General features: G+C 44.1%; 1 protein-coding gene across 1 annotated transcript in view; it reads right to left on the minus strand.

Moving 5' to 3' along the window:
- The window catches only part of SEL1L3 (SEL1L family member 3), a 108,678-nt gene that overhangs the window by 78,360 nt on the left and 14,390 nt on the right, over window positions 1-15,928 (minus strand). Inside the window, exons 2-3 of the mRNA XM_068975552.1 lie at window positions 13,242-13,812; window positions 173-299 (exon numbers count right to left, since the gene is read on the minus strand). Of these exons, the coding sequence (XP_068831653.1) occupies window positions 173-299; window positions 13,242-13,812 (698 nt within the window). The remainder of the gene's footprint in view (window positions 1-172; window positions 300-13,241; window positions 13,813-15,928) is intronic.

The following is a 15,928-nucleotide window of genomic DNA, read 5'->3' on the forward strand; positions in this document are numbered from 1 at the left end:
TTGCCTGAAAAATCCCATGGACAGAGGATCCTGGTGGGTTACAGTTCTTGGGGTCACAAAGAGTCAGACATGTTTGAGTGACTAAGTGTGTGAGTCAAATCAGCCTGCTCTGGTCCTCAGATAAAAAGAACACTATGGCTGCACTGGCCTCCCATCACCAGCCCCTTCTTACACTGGGTAATCTATCCGCTGGCGTCGGGTGGCCTCCAACTCTCGATTCTGAAATCTCAGGAACTTCTTCACAATGCCTGTGTTTTCTCCACTGGAGGCATAGAGAAATCCCAGGAGGGTAACCATATCTGTAAACAGCAAGACAGCTGACTTTAAATTATTTCCAGAAAAACACGGCTTTCAACATCACATTCTTTCTGGAACCTATTGCCTAGCTCCAATCAAACATTTAAGTCTGAAAATATCAGCAAACATTTATGGCACCCTGAATATATGCCAGGCACCCAAGAAGCACTCTACAGAGATATCTCAATTCATGTCCATAGCAATCCTACAAAGGAGAGTCTTCATTAGTCCCACTCTACAGATGAAAAGCCTGAAGTATAGAGAGATAAAATAACTTGCCTAAGGTAACAGAGCTAATAAGTAGTAGAACAAAATGTCAAGTTTCTAGCTTAGATTCCATGTGCTTAACTACCTTACATCCTGCCCGTCTAATGCTATGAAAAGCATTTTGAATTTGTGTAATAATACTAACAGTTAACACTTAAGTACCATCTACTGTGGTCCGTACTGCTGTTAAACAAATAAATAAATATGTAAATGTATATATATAGTTGTTCAGCAAGTCAAGTTGCACTTTAGGTAAGAAAGGGAGTGGGTCCTGGAATTTCTTGAGCCGCCTAGGACTGTATAGTCCATGTGGTCACAAAGAGTCCAACATGACTGAGCAACTTTCACTGTTTCACTTGGGGTCTAAGAAGTCTTCTGACTCACAAGCTGAAACAGAGGGCATTGTAAAAGTTAAAGAAAAATAAGAGCTGCATTTCTGAATGCAAACCGATGATGATATCAGATTGCAGCCTGGGGTTGTAAATGAGACCTGCGAAAACTGCAATTTGAACTCTTACTTGCAGAGTGAACACACAGCCCAGGACCCTCTTCCCAACTAGGACTCCAGATTGCTGTCATTCAGGACTTCCCAGCACTGTTCAAGTCTGGATGTAGGTTTCGGCCCAATTTGGTGATGAATATACTACTACTTGTCTCTAATGGTTCTTTCTTTTCTTTTAATGACTGCATATTGAAATTAAGTTAAATAGTCTTCTATTAAATATTGAAATTGTTGTGTAATGAGTGGAATTGTGTATAATGAGTGGTTTCTTTTGTTCAGGCAAAACACTATACCCTTTAAAACTAGAGTCTTTGGTAACAACCTAGAGGGGTGGGATGGAGAGAGAGGTGGGAAGGATGTTCAAGTGAGAGGGGACATGAATAAACCTATGGATAAGTCATATTGATGTTTGGCAGAAAACAACACAATACTGTAAAGCAATTAAACTTCAATTAAAAATAAATAATTTTTTTTAAAGAATCAATAAAACAAAAAAACTAGAGAGTCTTCCTCTTTATTTTGCACATGTGGGAGAGTTCTGTGGCTCTAGAAAAGAGGAGTACCTATAACAAATCTTATAGAGAAAACTGAGTTATTTAATCTGTATTTAAGGTCTAAAAGGTTAATATGGATTTTTTATTTCCCATACTCCACCCCACTTCAAAGAAAAATTAATTCACTGAGTTCAACGTAGAAATAAAGATCATCTTTTCTCTTTCTTAAAATGCTCCTGGTCTAAAGGTCTCTATTTAAATGCTGGAAATAATCTGCTTTCCTGGTCTTCTTAGAGAGGGAAGAGTTGACTTCTGGGCAAGTTACCAAATGACAATATTGGCAAAAATAATAGGAGCCTCAGCCTGGGATAGAGGACATCCCAGCTCTCATTCCTCATTGGGGAAAAATGCTTCAACATATAAAGAGGTCCCTCTAGTTCATTATAACTTGAAAATCATAAGAGTGATGTTTTCATAGTCTCAGAGATACATTTAGAAACCCCAAAGGGTGGAGTTATTAATTCCAACAGAAATACTTCAAACTTTTTTCTTTGCAATTTGAGCTCGATGTGAGCACGTTGGACTTGCTGGTCAGTTATGGGAGCCAGGAAAGAGGATTAGAAATGGAAATACTGCAAGGGTGTCTTCAGAATCCAAGGGAAAAAAACTGACCAAGAGGTTGATGTCAGCCCAACCTTGGCTGGCTTCCACAGTGGTGAGCAAAACACAGGAGACCAGATGGCCATGTTAGCCCCCTGGAAAGCCTTCTGCTGGTGACTGCTGTTATCTAGTATATAGTAGAAAAATTTATCAGAATGAGCAGGATTTGATTCTGCCCCATCTGACTACAGTAAAAGGAGGTTTCATAAAGGAGGTTTCCAAAGTGAAAGGAGTCAAAAGTGAATGTTGATGAGCCTTTCCTTTATCCAGGGATCAAAGTAAAGCTAGTTGAATACGAGAACTTGCAGCAAAAGACTGTGGAGGGAAAATCTAAGGCCCAAAGATCTAAAATAATTTTACAATAACACATATCTTTTGTGTCCAACAAAACCAAAGTGATGATGGTTTTCTTGTAAAATCTGTAGCTTTAATAATAGTTCTATGATTTGGAGTTCTATTACAGGTTCCCTCAGTACAATATTGTCTTCCCATTTCATTAGAAATAATGAATAAGAATGAAACATTTTGGAGTAGGGAAAGACTTGAGAATTCTTCTACATAAAATGCATCAACATAAAATATTAGCCCAGGATAAATAACATCCTCCAGTAACTGATTGGCTGCTTGGACTGCTATAATTGATTTGTGATGACTGTCATAGGCATTAAACGGGAAACTGTAGTAACAATGCCACTGCCCATTGAAGGATTTACAGGTAGAAAAACTCGACTTCAAAACATGGGCTCAAAGAAAGAGGTTAAATTAATTGCTAACATAGAATGTAAGCTCCAGGACAGCAAGGACTTTACTTCATTCTTTAATCCATCCTCAGAGCCAGAACAGTGGCCCAAACATGATAGAGGCTCAGAAAACATTTAGAGAGTGAATGGATGAATGAACAAATGAACACAGCTGTGGCCAAATCGGGATCTGAATCTGTGTCTCTTTCACCCATCATGTTCCATCATTCTACGATGTTCCCCATGCCCCCCCAAGTCAAAAATTAAATGTCTTTTTTCAGATCCATTTCTCTTGGCTAATCCTGAATGAGGAAGTTACATGGGGAAGAGGCATCACTGGGACATAAACACAAAATGCCATAGAATCAGTTCAGGTTTGAAACCCACTCCCTTGGCCACTTTTATTGCTTTGTTTCCTCAAATTTTAGAGCAAGGAGAAGCATTAGATTTAACATGGTGCAAACTCCTTCATTTGGAGACAAGAGAAGTGTTCATGTCTTGTTAAAGGTCGTATAACTAACAAGAGACCCAGGCATGACTCAAACCTGGTCTCCCACTGCAAACCAATGTGCTTGTTATTAAACCACATCACATCTCACAAGTCCTTCCAGAGAGAACTAGGGCTGATGTTCAGCTGGCATGCCCATGTGCGACTCTACTGGTTGTTAAAATACTGAAATATGTCCTTATTGTTTAGGTGATGTGCCCCAACACATACACAATACCCACTCTGGCTTCTCCTTCAGAGTAGAATCTGGCTCAGTAACGATATTCAGCACATCCTGTTTCAGCACCAGGGCCAGTGCCTGGAGGAGCCTGCCTGGGCCCCCTCACCTCGTACTAATTGTCAAATGTTTTTAATATCACCCTGAGTGATATTTTAAAATATATATATATATATATATCACCCTGAGTGACATTTTAAAAAAAAAGATGAGCACAAAAAGGACAGAAATGGTATGGACCTAACAGAAGCAGAAGATATTAAGAAGAGGTGGCAAGAATACACAGAAGAACTATACAAAAAAGATATCTTCATGACCCAGATAACCACAATGGTGTGGTCACTCACCTAAAGCCAGACATCCTGGAATGCGAAGTCAAGTGGGCCTTAGGAAGCATCACTATGAACAAAGCTAGTGGAGGTGGTGGAATCCAAGTGGAGCTATTTCAAATCCTAAAAGATGATTCTGTGAAAGTGCTGCACTCAATATGCCATCACATTTGGAAAACTCAGCGGTGGCCACAGGACTGGTAAAGGTCAGTTTTCATTCCAATCCCAAAGAAAGGCAATGCCAAAGAATGTTCAAACTACCACACAATTGCACTCATCTCACATGCTGGCAAAGTAACATTTGAAATTCTCCAAGCCAGGCTTCAACAGTATGTGAACCATGAACTTCCAGATGTTCAGGCTGGATTTAGAAAAGGCATAGGAACCAGAGATCAAATTGCCAACATCCATTGGATCATCGAAAAAGCAAGAGAATTCCAGAAAAACATCTACTGCTTTATTGATTACGCCAAAGCCTCTGACTCTGTGGATCACAACAAACTGTGGAAAACTTTTCAAAAGATGGGAATACCAGACCACCTGACCTGCCTCCTGAGAAATCTGTATGTAGGTCAAGAAGCAACATTTACAACCAGACATGGAACAACGAACTGGTTCCAAATTGGGAAAGGAGTACATCAATGCTGTATATTATCACCCTGCTTATTTAACTTCTATGCAGAGTACATCATGTGAAATGCCAGGCTGGATGAAACCCCAGCTGGAATCAAGATTGCCAGAAGAAATATTAATAACCTCAGATATGCAGATGACACCACCCTTATGGCAGAAAACAAAGAAAACTAAAGAGCCTCTTGATGAAAGTGAAAGAGGAGAGTGAAAAAGTTGGCTTAAAACTCAACATTCAGAAAACGGAGATCATGGCATGTGCCATCACTTCATGGCAAATAGATGGGAAACAATGGAAACAGTGAGCGACTTTATTTTCTTGGGCTCCAAAATCACTGCAGATGGTGACTGCAGCCATGAAATTAAAAGACACTTGCTGCTTGGAAGGAAAGCTATGACCAACCTAGACAGCATTTTAAGAAGCAGAGACATTACTTTGCCGACAAAGATCCATCTAGTCAAAGCTATGGTTTATCCAGTAGTCATGTATGGATGTGAGAGTTGGACTATAAAGAAAGCTGAGTGCTGAAGAATTGAAGCTTTTGAACTGGTGTTGGAGAAGATTCTTGAGAGTCCTTTGGACAGCAAGGATATTAAACTAGTCCATCCTAAAGGAAATCAGTCCTGGGTGTTCACTGGAAGGACTGATGCTGAAGACGAAGCTCCAATATTTTGGCCACCTGATGCAAAGAACTGACTCATTGGAAAAGACTCTGATGCAGGGAAAGATTGAAGGCAAGAGGAGAAGGGGAATGCAGAAGATGAGATGTTAGATGGCATCACCGACTTGACGGACATGAGTTTGAGCAAGCTGTAGGAGTTGGTGATGGACAGGGAAGCCTGGTGGGCTGCAGTCCACAGGGTCGCAAAGAGTCGGACACAGCTGAGTGACTGAACTGAACTGAACTTATTACCCTAAGTGGGGTGGCTGGGGGGTTACACAGCCCATTCTCTAGTTCAACAGAATGCTCAGAGCCCTGACAGGGATACCTGCTTTGGGGAAGTTCCTGTTTCTACATAACAAAGCCTTATTTAGGATAAGCTTCAAATACACCACAGTGATGCAGCTGAAACCCCAGTCCTTTCGTGGAGAAATTCTGTCGCAGACAATAAAGAATTGCCTGCAATGGGGGAGACCTGGGTTTGATCCCTGGGTTGGGAAGATCCTCTGGAGAAGAGAACGGCTACCCACTTTAGTACTCTGGCCTGGAGAATTCATGGACAGAAGAGCCTGGCAGTCTACAGTCTATGGGGCGGCAAAGAGTCGGACACCACTGAGTGACTTTCACTTTCACGTTTCTTTAGAGATAGTCTTGAGGCAAAGAAGTCATTGTTTTGTTGTTGTTCTCTGTCGTGTCTGACTCTTTGCAACCCCAGGGACAATAGCCCACTGGGATTTTCCAGGCAAGAATACTGGAGGGGGTTGCCATTTCCTTCTCCAGGGGATGTTCCTGAGGCTAGAAGTCTGTAAGGGGAACTTGGAGGAAAATAAGCCACGATTTTCCAACCCAGAGAAGTAAAGTTAAAATGATGATAACTCAATCTTCTTTCCAAACGCAGGACACTGAACAGGAAGTGGTGATTGGGAGTTTTATTGTCCTTAAAGCCAAAGCCTGGGAACAAAAAATTCTACTTTCTAGCAAGTATGATTTAGGTTGGAATTTATCCCTGCAAAGGGCACTAGGCAATGAAGTGAGTGGCTAAGGAAGCCTGTAAGATGTTCAACACTAGGAGTCTTAAGAATAAATTCCACTCCCAGGAATTTATCCTCCAAACATATTTATTTGTGTGTACAAAGATACACATGCAAAGGTGCTTACAGAAACCTTGTTGCTAACAATAAAAGACAAAAGATGACCTGCATGACCATCAACAGAGGACAGGGCAAATAAATTATGGACTGCCAGGCAATGCAATGCTAGGGAGCTATTGCAAAGAACGTGGTCATGTTTCCTGTACTGACATAGAAAAAATTTCTGCCATATTGTTAATGAGTGCAAAGCAGAATCTTTAGTATCTTCCCACGTGTGTAAGAAGAGAAGGGTCTATCAGCCTAATGATTATATGGGCAGAGAACATCCCTGGAAGGAAACACAGAATCTAGTGTTATTGAGCTTGCCTCTAAGAAATAGGACCAAAAGACTGGGGCAGGTAGGAATTTACTCTTCCCCCAAACCTTTTAACACTCTCTGAATTTTTTAACCAGGTACATGTATTACTTTGTTGGCTACAAGAGAAAAGAACATCTCTGGGCTTTTCCATGCAGGCAGGGAGAAGGAGCCTGCCACATGCAGAGGCCTGCCCCACCCTGGGCGCCCCAGCAGTTCAATCCACTTCAAAGAGGCAAAGTCCAGTGGGTGAGGAAAACAAGGTGATTCATGCCAATCAAAATTCAACTTAGACAAAAGTGTATTCCTTCTAATGTATAACCTGGGTTGGAATTGTTTTAACATGTGTCAGAGAAGCAGCTTAGCAAAGTTGAAAGAACTTGGACTCCATTAAACAAGTTCCCAGAGCCTCAATTTTCACCTCTGTAAAAAGAGAATGAAACTACTGTCCGCCCCCGGGGCTCTTATGAGGGTTAAATGAGACACTGCGCATGGAAAAAGTGACTTGAAAATCATAAAGGGCAATGCAGACGCTAGGCATTCATTAATGGTATTACTGAAAAATCCCAGTCTACAGTGATTACCTGGGGGGAAGAAAGAAGTCTCCTTTGTCTCTAAGAGTGTCACATTTGTAGTTCTTATAATTACAAAAAGCATCATCATATCATTAACTTGAATTGTTCCACTGAATAAACTGATATTTTCACAGAGACATGTAAAGTCTGTCTCCAAAATTTGACTTACTCTTCTATGATTTTGTTGTAAACGAATTTTGTTATAAGGAAATCTTACTTACAATCCATTGGGTCTGAAAATGAGAATGAATTTTTAGTGGAAGGAAAAGAGAGTAGAGAAGAAGACGACTGCCAGTTTCTGACCTAAGAGGGAAAGTCAGAAAAACCTTCGTCTAGGTGGAAGTACCAGTGTAGCAGACATAAGAGATCCCTGGAGGAGGGCACGACAGTCCACTCCAGTGTTCTTGCCTGGAGGTCCCGTGGACAGAGGAGTCTGGTCGGCTACAGTCCACGAGGTCAGAGCTGGACTGAGCGTGCAGCAGGTGGAAGTAGAACAAAATGCTTGCTACATCTAAGCATGGCATTTAAGGAACTCCAAAATGTCGCCCCAACTTGCCTTTCCAGTCTTCTTTCTGGAACTGCCCATCTCACACTTGAGACTCTACCTGAACAAAAGCTCAAGTGCGGCTACTCCACACTTCCACCTGTGGCAGACACTGGTAATCAATCTACACGGCGTCTCTCTCACTAAGCACAGACTCGGCCTCAGAATCCTTCTCAGCACTGTGCTCCAGGTAGCCACCCCCGTTGCTCTGAGCTGGCAAGCAAGATGAAACCCATTTGCCATCCCTCATTCCAAGGGTTGCAGGCTCGTCCCCATTCCCGCATCAGACTGCATTCCTTTCTCTTTTTTTCCCTTCTGCCTAGATGTGCGTGCGTGCATGCTAAGTTGTTTCATTCATGTCCGACTCTTTGTGACCCCATAGACTGCAGCCCACCAGACTCCTCTGTCCATGGGATTCTCCAGGCAAGAATACTGGAGTGGGTGGCCATGCCCTCCTCAAGGGATCTTCTCGACTCAGGGATCGAACCTGTGTCTCTCGTGTCTCCGGCACTGGCAGATGGGTTCTTTCCTTTATTCTTTTTCTGACTATGGAAACTCTACTCTTTCTTAAAATTTCTGTTCAAATGTCACTTCCTCTGTGAAGAACCTTGCAAAGTACCTAAGACACAGATTGCTCAGTAACTTTTTTCTATGAATAAGTGACTTAAATAAATAAATAACTTCAAGACATCTCCTGGCAATATAGCTTAGTGGTTAAGTGTGGTGTTTGGGAACCTAACTACTTGAGTTCAAGTCCTAGTTCGATCATTAGCTGTGTGACCTTAGACCAATTACTCTCGTTCTCTGAGTCAGTTTCCTCCTCTATAAATAATGACAGTAGTGCACTGGTATTAAATTAGATACTTGCACAAGCACTTAGCACAGTTCCTGGCACACAGTGAGTGCTCAGTATGGGAAAGTGACTGTTACTATTGGGAGCTGTGTTTACTTGTGGATAACCACGTTAAAGAGAACGACCATGTCTGCGTCTTTGAATCTCCAGACTTAGTAAAGAAATTGGCGCAGGATAGGTGTTCAATCAGTCTTTATGGAATTGAACATGATACACATCATAAGGGGTGGTGAGTACCAAGAGAGAACTAGAGGAAGCTGGAGGGCAGAGAGTTCATTTCCGATTTGAGAATCAAAAAAGGGAAGAAAAGAAAAGAAGAAACCTTTGTGGGGAAGAAGCAGAAAATTTGAGCGGACTACTGAAATATGACTATGATTTTGCTAGGAAAACATGAAAAATGGCCATGGGGCTGGGAGAGTGTTGAGAGGGCGGCGGGGTGGCAGCTTCCAGTAAAAAGAGATGCATTAGCCAAGGCATACAGATGAGTGATCACAGACTCGAGCTAGAGGGCAGGTGCGGGGTGAAGGTGTGCTCATGTGTAGTTGCAAAGGAGAATCACTGCAGCCGTAACCAGCACAGCAAAACGGTCTCCACCCGGGAAGCCTCAGTGTGTATAGGCACTATGGAAGGCACATGGCTGACCCCACCCTACACGCTCCCTACCATGTAAAAAGGCTGTCACAGTGAGACGGTCACACATAAGCTAAGAGAGAAAGGGTCCCTGCCTCTTGGCTAAGAGCCTTCATCCCTCAATCAACAAGCAGTTGTCATGTGCCTGCTGTGTACAGGGTGCCACCCTGGGCACCAGAACCAGACACACCAGGCCTTATGGAGCCTGTGTGCTAGTACAGAGACACTCCACAAGCAAATAAACCATTCAGTATTTTCAATTACAAGGCCTGGGGGAGCTAAGGTTATGAAGGAAATAAAAGGTGGATACTGGTGTGGCGGGAGCAACTGGGTAGGGCTGCCATCTTAGATAAGGTGGTCCAGGATGCTGTCCCCAGTAAGATGACATTCATGCAGAGGGTGCAAGGAGGTAAGAGAGCAAGTCACACAGTGATCTAGGGGAGGAGCATGTTAGGGGGAGGGGACAGTGATGCAAATGTCTCAAAGTGGGAATGAACTTGGTACATCAAGGGAGAAGCAAGCTGGCCTGCATGGCTGGAACAGGTGGGCAAGGGGGAGCGTGGCAGGAGATGAGGCCGGTATGGGGACAGGGACAGATTCCATAGGCCATGCCCAGGGACGTGGGTGATCCTTCCCTACTCCATCAGGGAGGAGCTGGCTGCAGGGGCCATTGCGTAGGGGGACAAGGGCCAGCGGGGAGGCCATTTGCAGACTGCGGCCAGAATCCAGACAGGGACAATGGTGGCTTAGACCAGGATGACAGCAGACAAGCGGTGAACAGAGATTGAATACGCGGTCGGGGCTGAAATGGAGGCCGCAGGGCCAGCTGACCTCTCACAACAGAACGCGCGGTCCAGGTGCACCCCTGGAGGCACCAGCCCGAGCGGTTGATTTCTTTCTCTGGGTGAGCTCATGTGTGAGTCAGGCACACGTGTGACAAGGCAGCGGATAATGCCCGGTGTCCTCCCCCGGAGGGAACAGACAATCAGCGGGGCCCAGGCAGGGTGGATCTATTGGCCAAAGGCAAGAACAGGTGCACTGGCAGGGCACGTGGCCGAGCCTTGGCACAAACGTGTCCTGAAAGGCCGCCAGCTTCTGATCCGGGGTAGGTTGACCCAGCAGGGCGGGACGGAAGCCAGCTGCACCTCCACCCAAAACCAGCCCACCGGCCAGGCTGGCACAATCCCAGCACAGGAGATGAGCTGTAAAGAGCGTCAGGGTGCACAGCTCTGGCCCCAGAAGCCTAACTGAAGACTTTAGGTGGGGGCGCTCCAACCACACAGATGGAACATATATGCACCGAGACTGGGCTCTCTCTTCAGAAAGAGGAAAGAAAATGCAAGCGAGTCACAGGGGGTACTTAGTTCAGACGCAGAGCTCTTGCAGGACAACAGGCACTTGACACAGAAAACGTCCCCCCAACTCCACACCAGGGCTGGTGGCAGACTGCGGTGGGGCCAGGCATGAAAGCGCCCCCGCGGCGCACTAATGCCACCTTGTTGTTCGGACTTGACTCTTGTTCTTCAAGAGCAGAATAAAGACGCCCCCGCTGGGAACCAGCCAGAGGCCTGGCCCCCTTCCATTGCGCCGCCAATATCAAGAACAAAGGTCGTGGACACTTTCCACGGGGCTTGCGGCAGACTCTCTTTTGATTTCCTTTTTAAGACAGGGAGGGGAAATGCTCCCCTTTCCTGGTGAACAAATCTCAGCCTGGCAAATAGCTGGTTTTGCAGGTGGATGGAGCCCCCCTCCCATTGTCAGTGATTTTGACTCTTAGAAAAGGTTTTCTTCTGCATTATGCCTTTATTAGACTGGTTCTCGCCCCAAAAGTAATGGTCTGAAGGAGGTGGGGAGAAACAAAACCCACTGTGCTGTTTCTGAACCCAGTGACTACTGAGAAGGAACAACAAAAGAAAGAAAAGCTGTTTCGCATTTTAAGGGTATGTTCGGGCACCCTAAGAACTCAGCCAGTTCATAAATGACTTCATTTGAAAACTTCCAGTTTGCGATTCAGTCATTCTTCAATGAGAAATATGTGATTTGCCAAACATGAAATGGAATCATTAAGCCCTGACAAAATCAATCGGAGGCAAAGCAAAACTGTGGCTGCTGGTGCCCCGTGTTGCCTTCTCCTTAACAAATTAGGTATCCCCGCGGAAGGCATTCCAGACAGATGCTAGCATGGGGCCCTGCCTGGAAGAGGGATGTACACTGATCATCAAAACGCAGGCAGCTTGACTATTTCGGAGGCTTAACTGCCCATCCCGCCCTACCCCCAGTGTGCACACTCACACACACACACACACACACACACACACACAGAAAGACAGAAAGGGGATTCTTCTTCCAGATTTCTCTACGTTTAAAGCACTGCTCAGACATAAGCCAGACACAGAAGAGGACTATAAAATAAAATGTGGGATGAAATTGTCTAGAACTATGCACACACAAAAGTGCTTGCAAAAACAGGTGCACTCTGAAGAAGGTCTGCAGTCTAGTTAGGAGTATTAGATCAGCATCAATTTCCTGGTTTTGATATTGTACTCTAGTTATGGACGATGTCAGTTAGGGGAAGCTGGGGGAAATAAACAAGGACTCGATCCCATTTTTGCAACTTCCTGCAAATGTTTATTTATTTCAAAATAAAGAGTATTTTTAAATGCCAAATGTGTTGGTTCTACAGCAAGCGGCCTCTGACCAACTATATACCACATGGTTATTCTGGTCCATTCTGTTTTCATTATATGCCGGGTTGTTTGGGAGTGACCCCAGGAAATATTCACTGCCATTGTATTTCCTCCACCCTCCAAGTCTGCCTGGGGGTCCAGCCACTTCAACTCAAAGTCCCATCAGCTCTATCCTTGCTCCAGGGATTCTCAAGCTTTAAGGCGCATCAGAGACATGCAAATGTATTTAAAATGTGAATCCCAGGGCCGGACACCCCACAGATCCTGTCTAAGCAGGAAATGGGAATCTGCATTTGCAACAAGAGCCCTGGGTGATTCTGATACAGGTGATCCTAGGGTCCCACTTTAGCAAACATGACCAGGCTCGAGGTGAGTGCCTGGGAGCATGCCTGGATAGGCCCCCAGTTGCAGGATGGGCAGAGAGGTGGCAGGCACTCTATATCCACATAGCAAGGTGCCCCCTCCAACAATGGAGAGAATTATAGCCCTCTTCTTCCAAATGCACATAGCCAGTGACCTCCAACCCCAGTGCTTAAAGACGGCTGAAAAAAGGCATAGGAGCCTCCTCTATTGATCCCTCAGTGGCTGTGACCCTGTGACATTTGGGTTAAAATACAGAGTTTGCATTCTATCATCATTATGCCTACTACTTTTTACTGAGTGTTGATTATATGTCAAGCACATCTCATTTAATTCTCACCACACTGCCCTGAGGGAATTATTATTTATTATCCCATTTTACAGATAAGAAAACTGAGGTTCTTAAAGTTCCAAAGTTACACTGGCAGAAAGTGGCAGAGCCAGGAGTTGAACTCAGGTACTTGGCTGACAAGCTAATGCTGCACCAAAACCAACACTTGAGGGCTTTTTGAGGGACCTGAGGAGGAAGATTTTCCAGATCCTTATTTCAGTGGCACTAATGTTCCTCTTCAACGTAAAGCAGATTCAAGCCTCTCAAAGCACCCTTCCATGACCCTCTGTCCCTCTCTCACCTCCATCTTCAATCCTGTTCTCTCCTACTCTTTCTCTGCTCACACCTTTTCATTTTATCCCTTTTCTCCCCAAAGTCCAAAATTATAGACTCAGTTTGCCTTGTGTCCCCGATTGCTAAGATAAGAATTTTCTCATACACTCCTCCTCCTCCCATCCAGGCTGTCTGAAGAAATGAGCATTAGGTTCCTAGCAAGGCAAATGACCTACCATTCTCGAGAGGACACTGGGGAATCTTATTTGCTCGAAGGTTCCAAATATAATCCATGTTCCACTCAAGGCACACTTGATGATCTTTGAAAGGGCGTTCAAAAGGCGGGACAGTCTTCAACAGTGTGTAATTCTTTGCTACAGCGTGTAGCAAATTTTCCTCCCATTTAACATTCAAGTCCCCACTGCTATATTGGTGAGTAATCCAGGCGCGTAGTATCACCACAGATACTGAAATGGAGTGTCTGATGAAATAATCATCTCTGTAAACCATGATGCTCGGGAATTTCACATGTACAATTTGTGTTCTGCTGGTGTGAAGATGTTTCTCATTCTTCCACCTTTTTTTGTACACGGGAATGCTACTTCTGAACTCAGATGAAACAACTGCTTCCAAATTGACAACACAAGGCTGAGAGCATAAATACTCTACCGAGACTTCAGACACATTGCGAACATTCCCTTCGAAGATGGTGAAATAAATAAAGTCTTTGTAAGCCACACTTTGCTCCGCTCTGGGTATCACCGACGTTGTCAGGGAAGTCTGCCTCCCTAAAGATGGTACAAAATTCTGAGAAGAAAAGAAAAGAAGTAAGTTTAAAAATGATCATATTCTTGTTAATTTTCATTTTAATTGCTTTACAGGGCTTCTGGGGTGGCGCCACTGGTAAAGAACCTGCATGTCAATGAAAGAGACATAAGAGACACAGGTCCCATCCCTGGGTTGGGAAGATCCCCTGGAGGAGGGCATGGCAACCCACTCCAATATTCTTGCCTGGAGAATCCCATGGATAGAGGAGACTAACGCACTATAGTCTATAAGGTTGCGAAGAGTTGGACTTGACTGAATCGACTTGGCATTCATGCACATTTGCTTTACAATGCTGTGTTCATTTCTACTGTACAGCAAAGCCAGTTGGCTATACATATATATATCTCCCCTCTTTTTTGCATTCACTTCCCATTTGAGTCACTACAGAGGGCTGGGTAGAGTTCCCTGTTCTAGACACTATGTTCTCACTAGTTATCTACTTTACGCATAGTATCAGCAGCGTACATATGTCAGTCCCAATCTCCCAATTCTTCCCACTGCCCATATTAACAGATACATGAATCATTATATTCCTGGAAGAAAAAAAAATATCCATTTACATCATGCAATGAAAGTGGAAGATAAAGGATGTCGAAAGCACTACCAAACAATTGGAGAAAAACCAACATACACACAAGTGAAGATTAGGCCACATTAAATTCTCTCCCCAGACTGAGTAGCATCTGCTGATCAAAATGGGACTTTCAAAGCTACATGGCAATCATTCCAGAGTTGGTTTCCAAATGGAAGAGCTAGTTCAGGGCAAATCCTGAACAGTAGCAGTGAACATGCCTTAGAGTGGAAAAGAGGCAGTCCAGCTGCAGACATTTTCAAACTATTGTCCTGACTTCAAATGGTAGTCAAAAGCAGCCAAATGAGACGATGGGAGAAGAGTTCAAAGTGGCGCCCGAGAGAACACATATCAGGGATGCCAGCCTGGCCCCTTTTTCTCCGTTAAGTTCTGAGCCAGGACAAGCCTACATTACAAATGAGCCAGCAGGAAGTTTCTGTTGCTCCAAATCACACATAGGCAGGCTCGGACCACAGACTGTGTTGTCTGATTTTTTTTTCACCGTGGATGGCGCCGGATGTGCCAAGAAAGATTTTTAGCTGTGGGTTTATCTATTTGTTTCAATGATGAGGCCCTCTCAGTGTAGACGTTCCTTCCAGAAAAAAGTCTGGAAAGTTTTGTCATGAAATCAAGGCAATGCTTTTTGACTAGGAGGCACAGACGGATGGATGCTAAGAGCTCTTCTCTAAATGAGACTTTGTGATTTAGACATCCAAAACACAGTCAGCTCGGTTTAGTTCAGTCACTCAGTCATGTCCAACTCTTTGTGATTCCATGAACTGCAGGACACCAGGCTTCCTTGTCCATCACCAGCTCCTACAGCTTGCTCAAACTCATGTCCATCAAGTCAGTGACGCCATTCAACATCTCATCCTCTGCATTCCCCTTCTCCTTCTGCCTTCAGTCTTTCCCAGTATCAGGGTCTTTTCCAATGAGTCAGTTCTTTGAATCAGGCAGCCAAAGTATTGGAGCTTCATCTTCAGTGTCAGTCCAGGGAATATCCAGCACTGATTTCCTTTAGGATAGACTGGTTGGATCTCCTTGCAGTCCAAGGGACTCTCAAGAGTCTTCTCCAACACCACAGTTCAAAAGCATCAATTATTCAGTGCTCAGCTTTCTTTATAGTACAACTCTCACATCCATACATGACTACTGGATAAACCATAGCTTTGACTAGATGGACCTTTGTTGGCAAAGTAATGTCTCTGCTTCTTAAAATGCTGTCTAGGTTAGCCATAGCTTTCCTTCCAAGAAGCAAGCATCTTTTAATTTCATGGCTGCAATCACCATCTGCAGTAATTTTGGAGCCCAAGAATATAAAGTCTCTCACTGTTTCCCCATCCATTTGCCATGAAGTGATGGGACCACATGCCATGATCTTAGTTTTCTGAATGTTGAGTTTTAGGCCAACTTTTTCACTCTCCTCTTTCACTTTCATCAAGAGGCTCTTTAGTTCTTCTTTGCTTTCTCCCATAAGGGTGGTGTCATCTGTATATCTGAGGTTATTGATATTTCTTCCGGCAA

This window comes from Capricornis sumatraensis, chromosome 7 (assembly GCF_032405125.1).
Source record: "Capricornis sumatraensis isolate serow.1 chromosome 7, serow.2, whole genome shotgun sequence".
Lineage (NCBI taxonomy): Eukaryota > Metazoa > Chordata > Mammalia > Artiodactyla > Bovidae > Capricornis > Capricornis sumatraensis.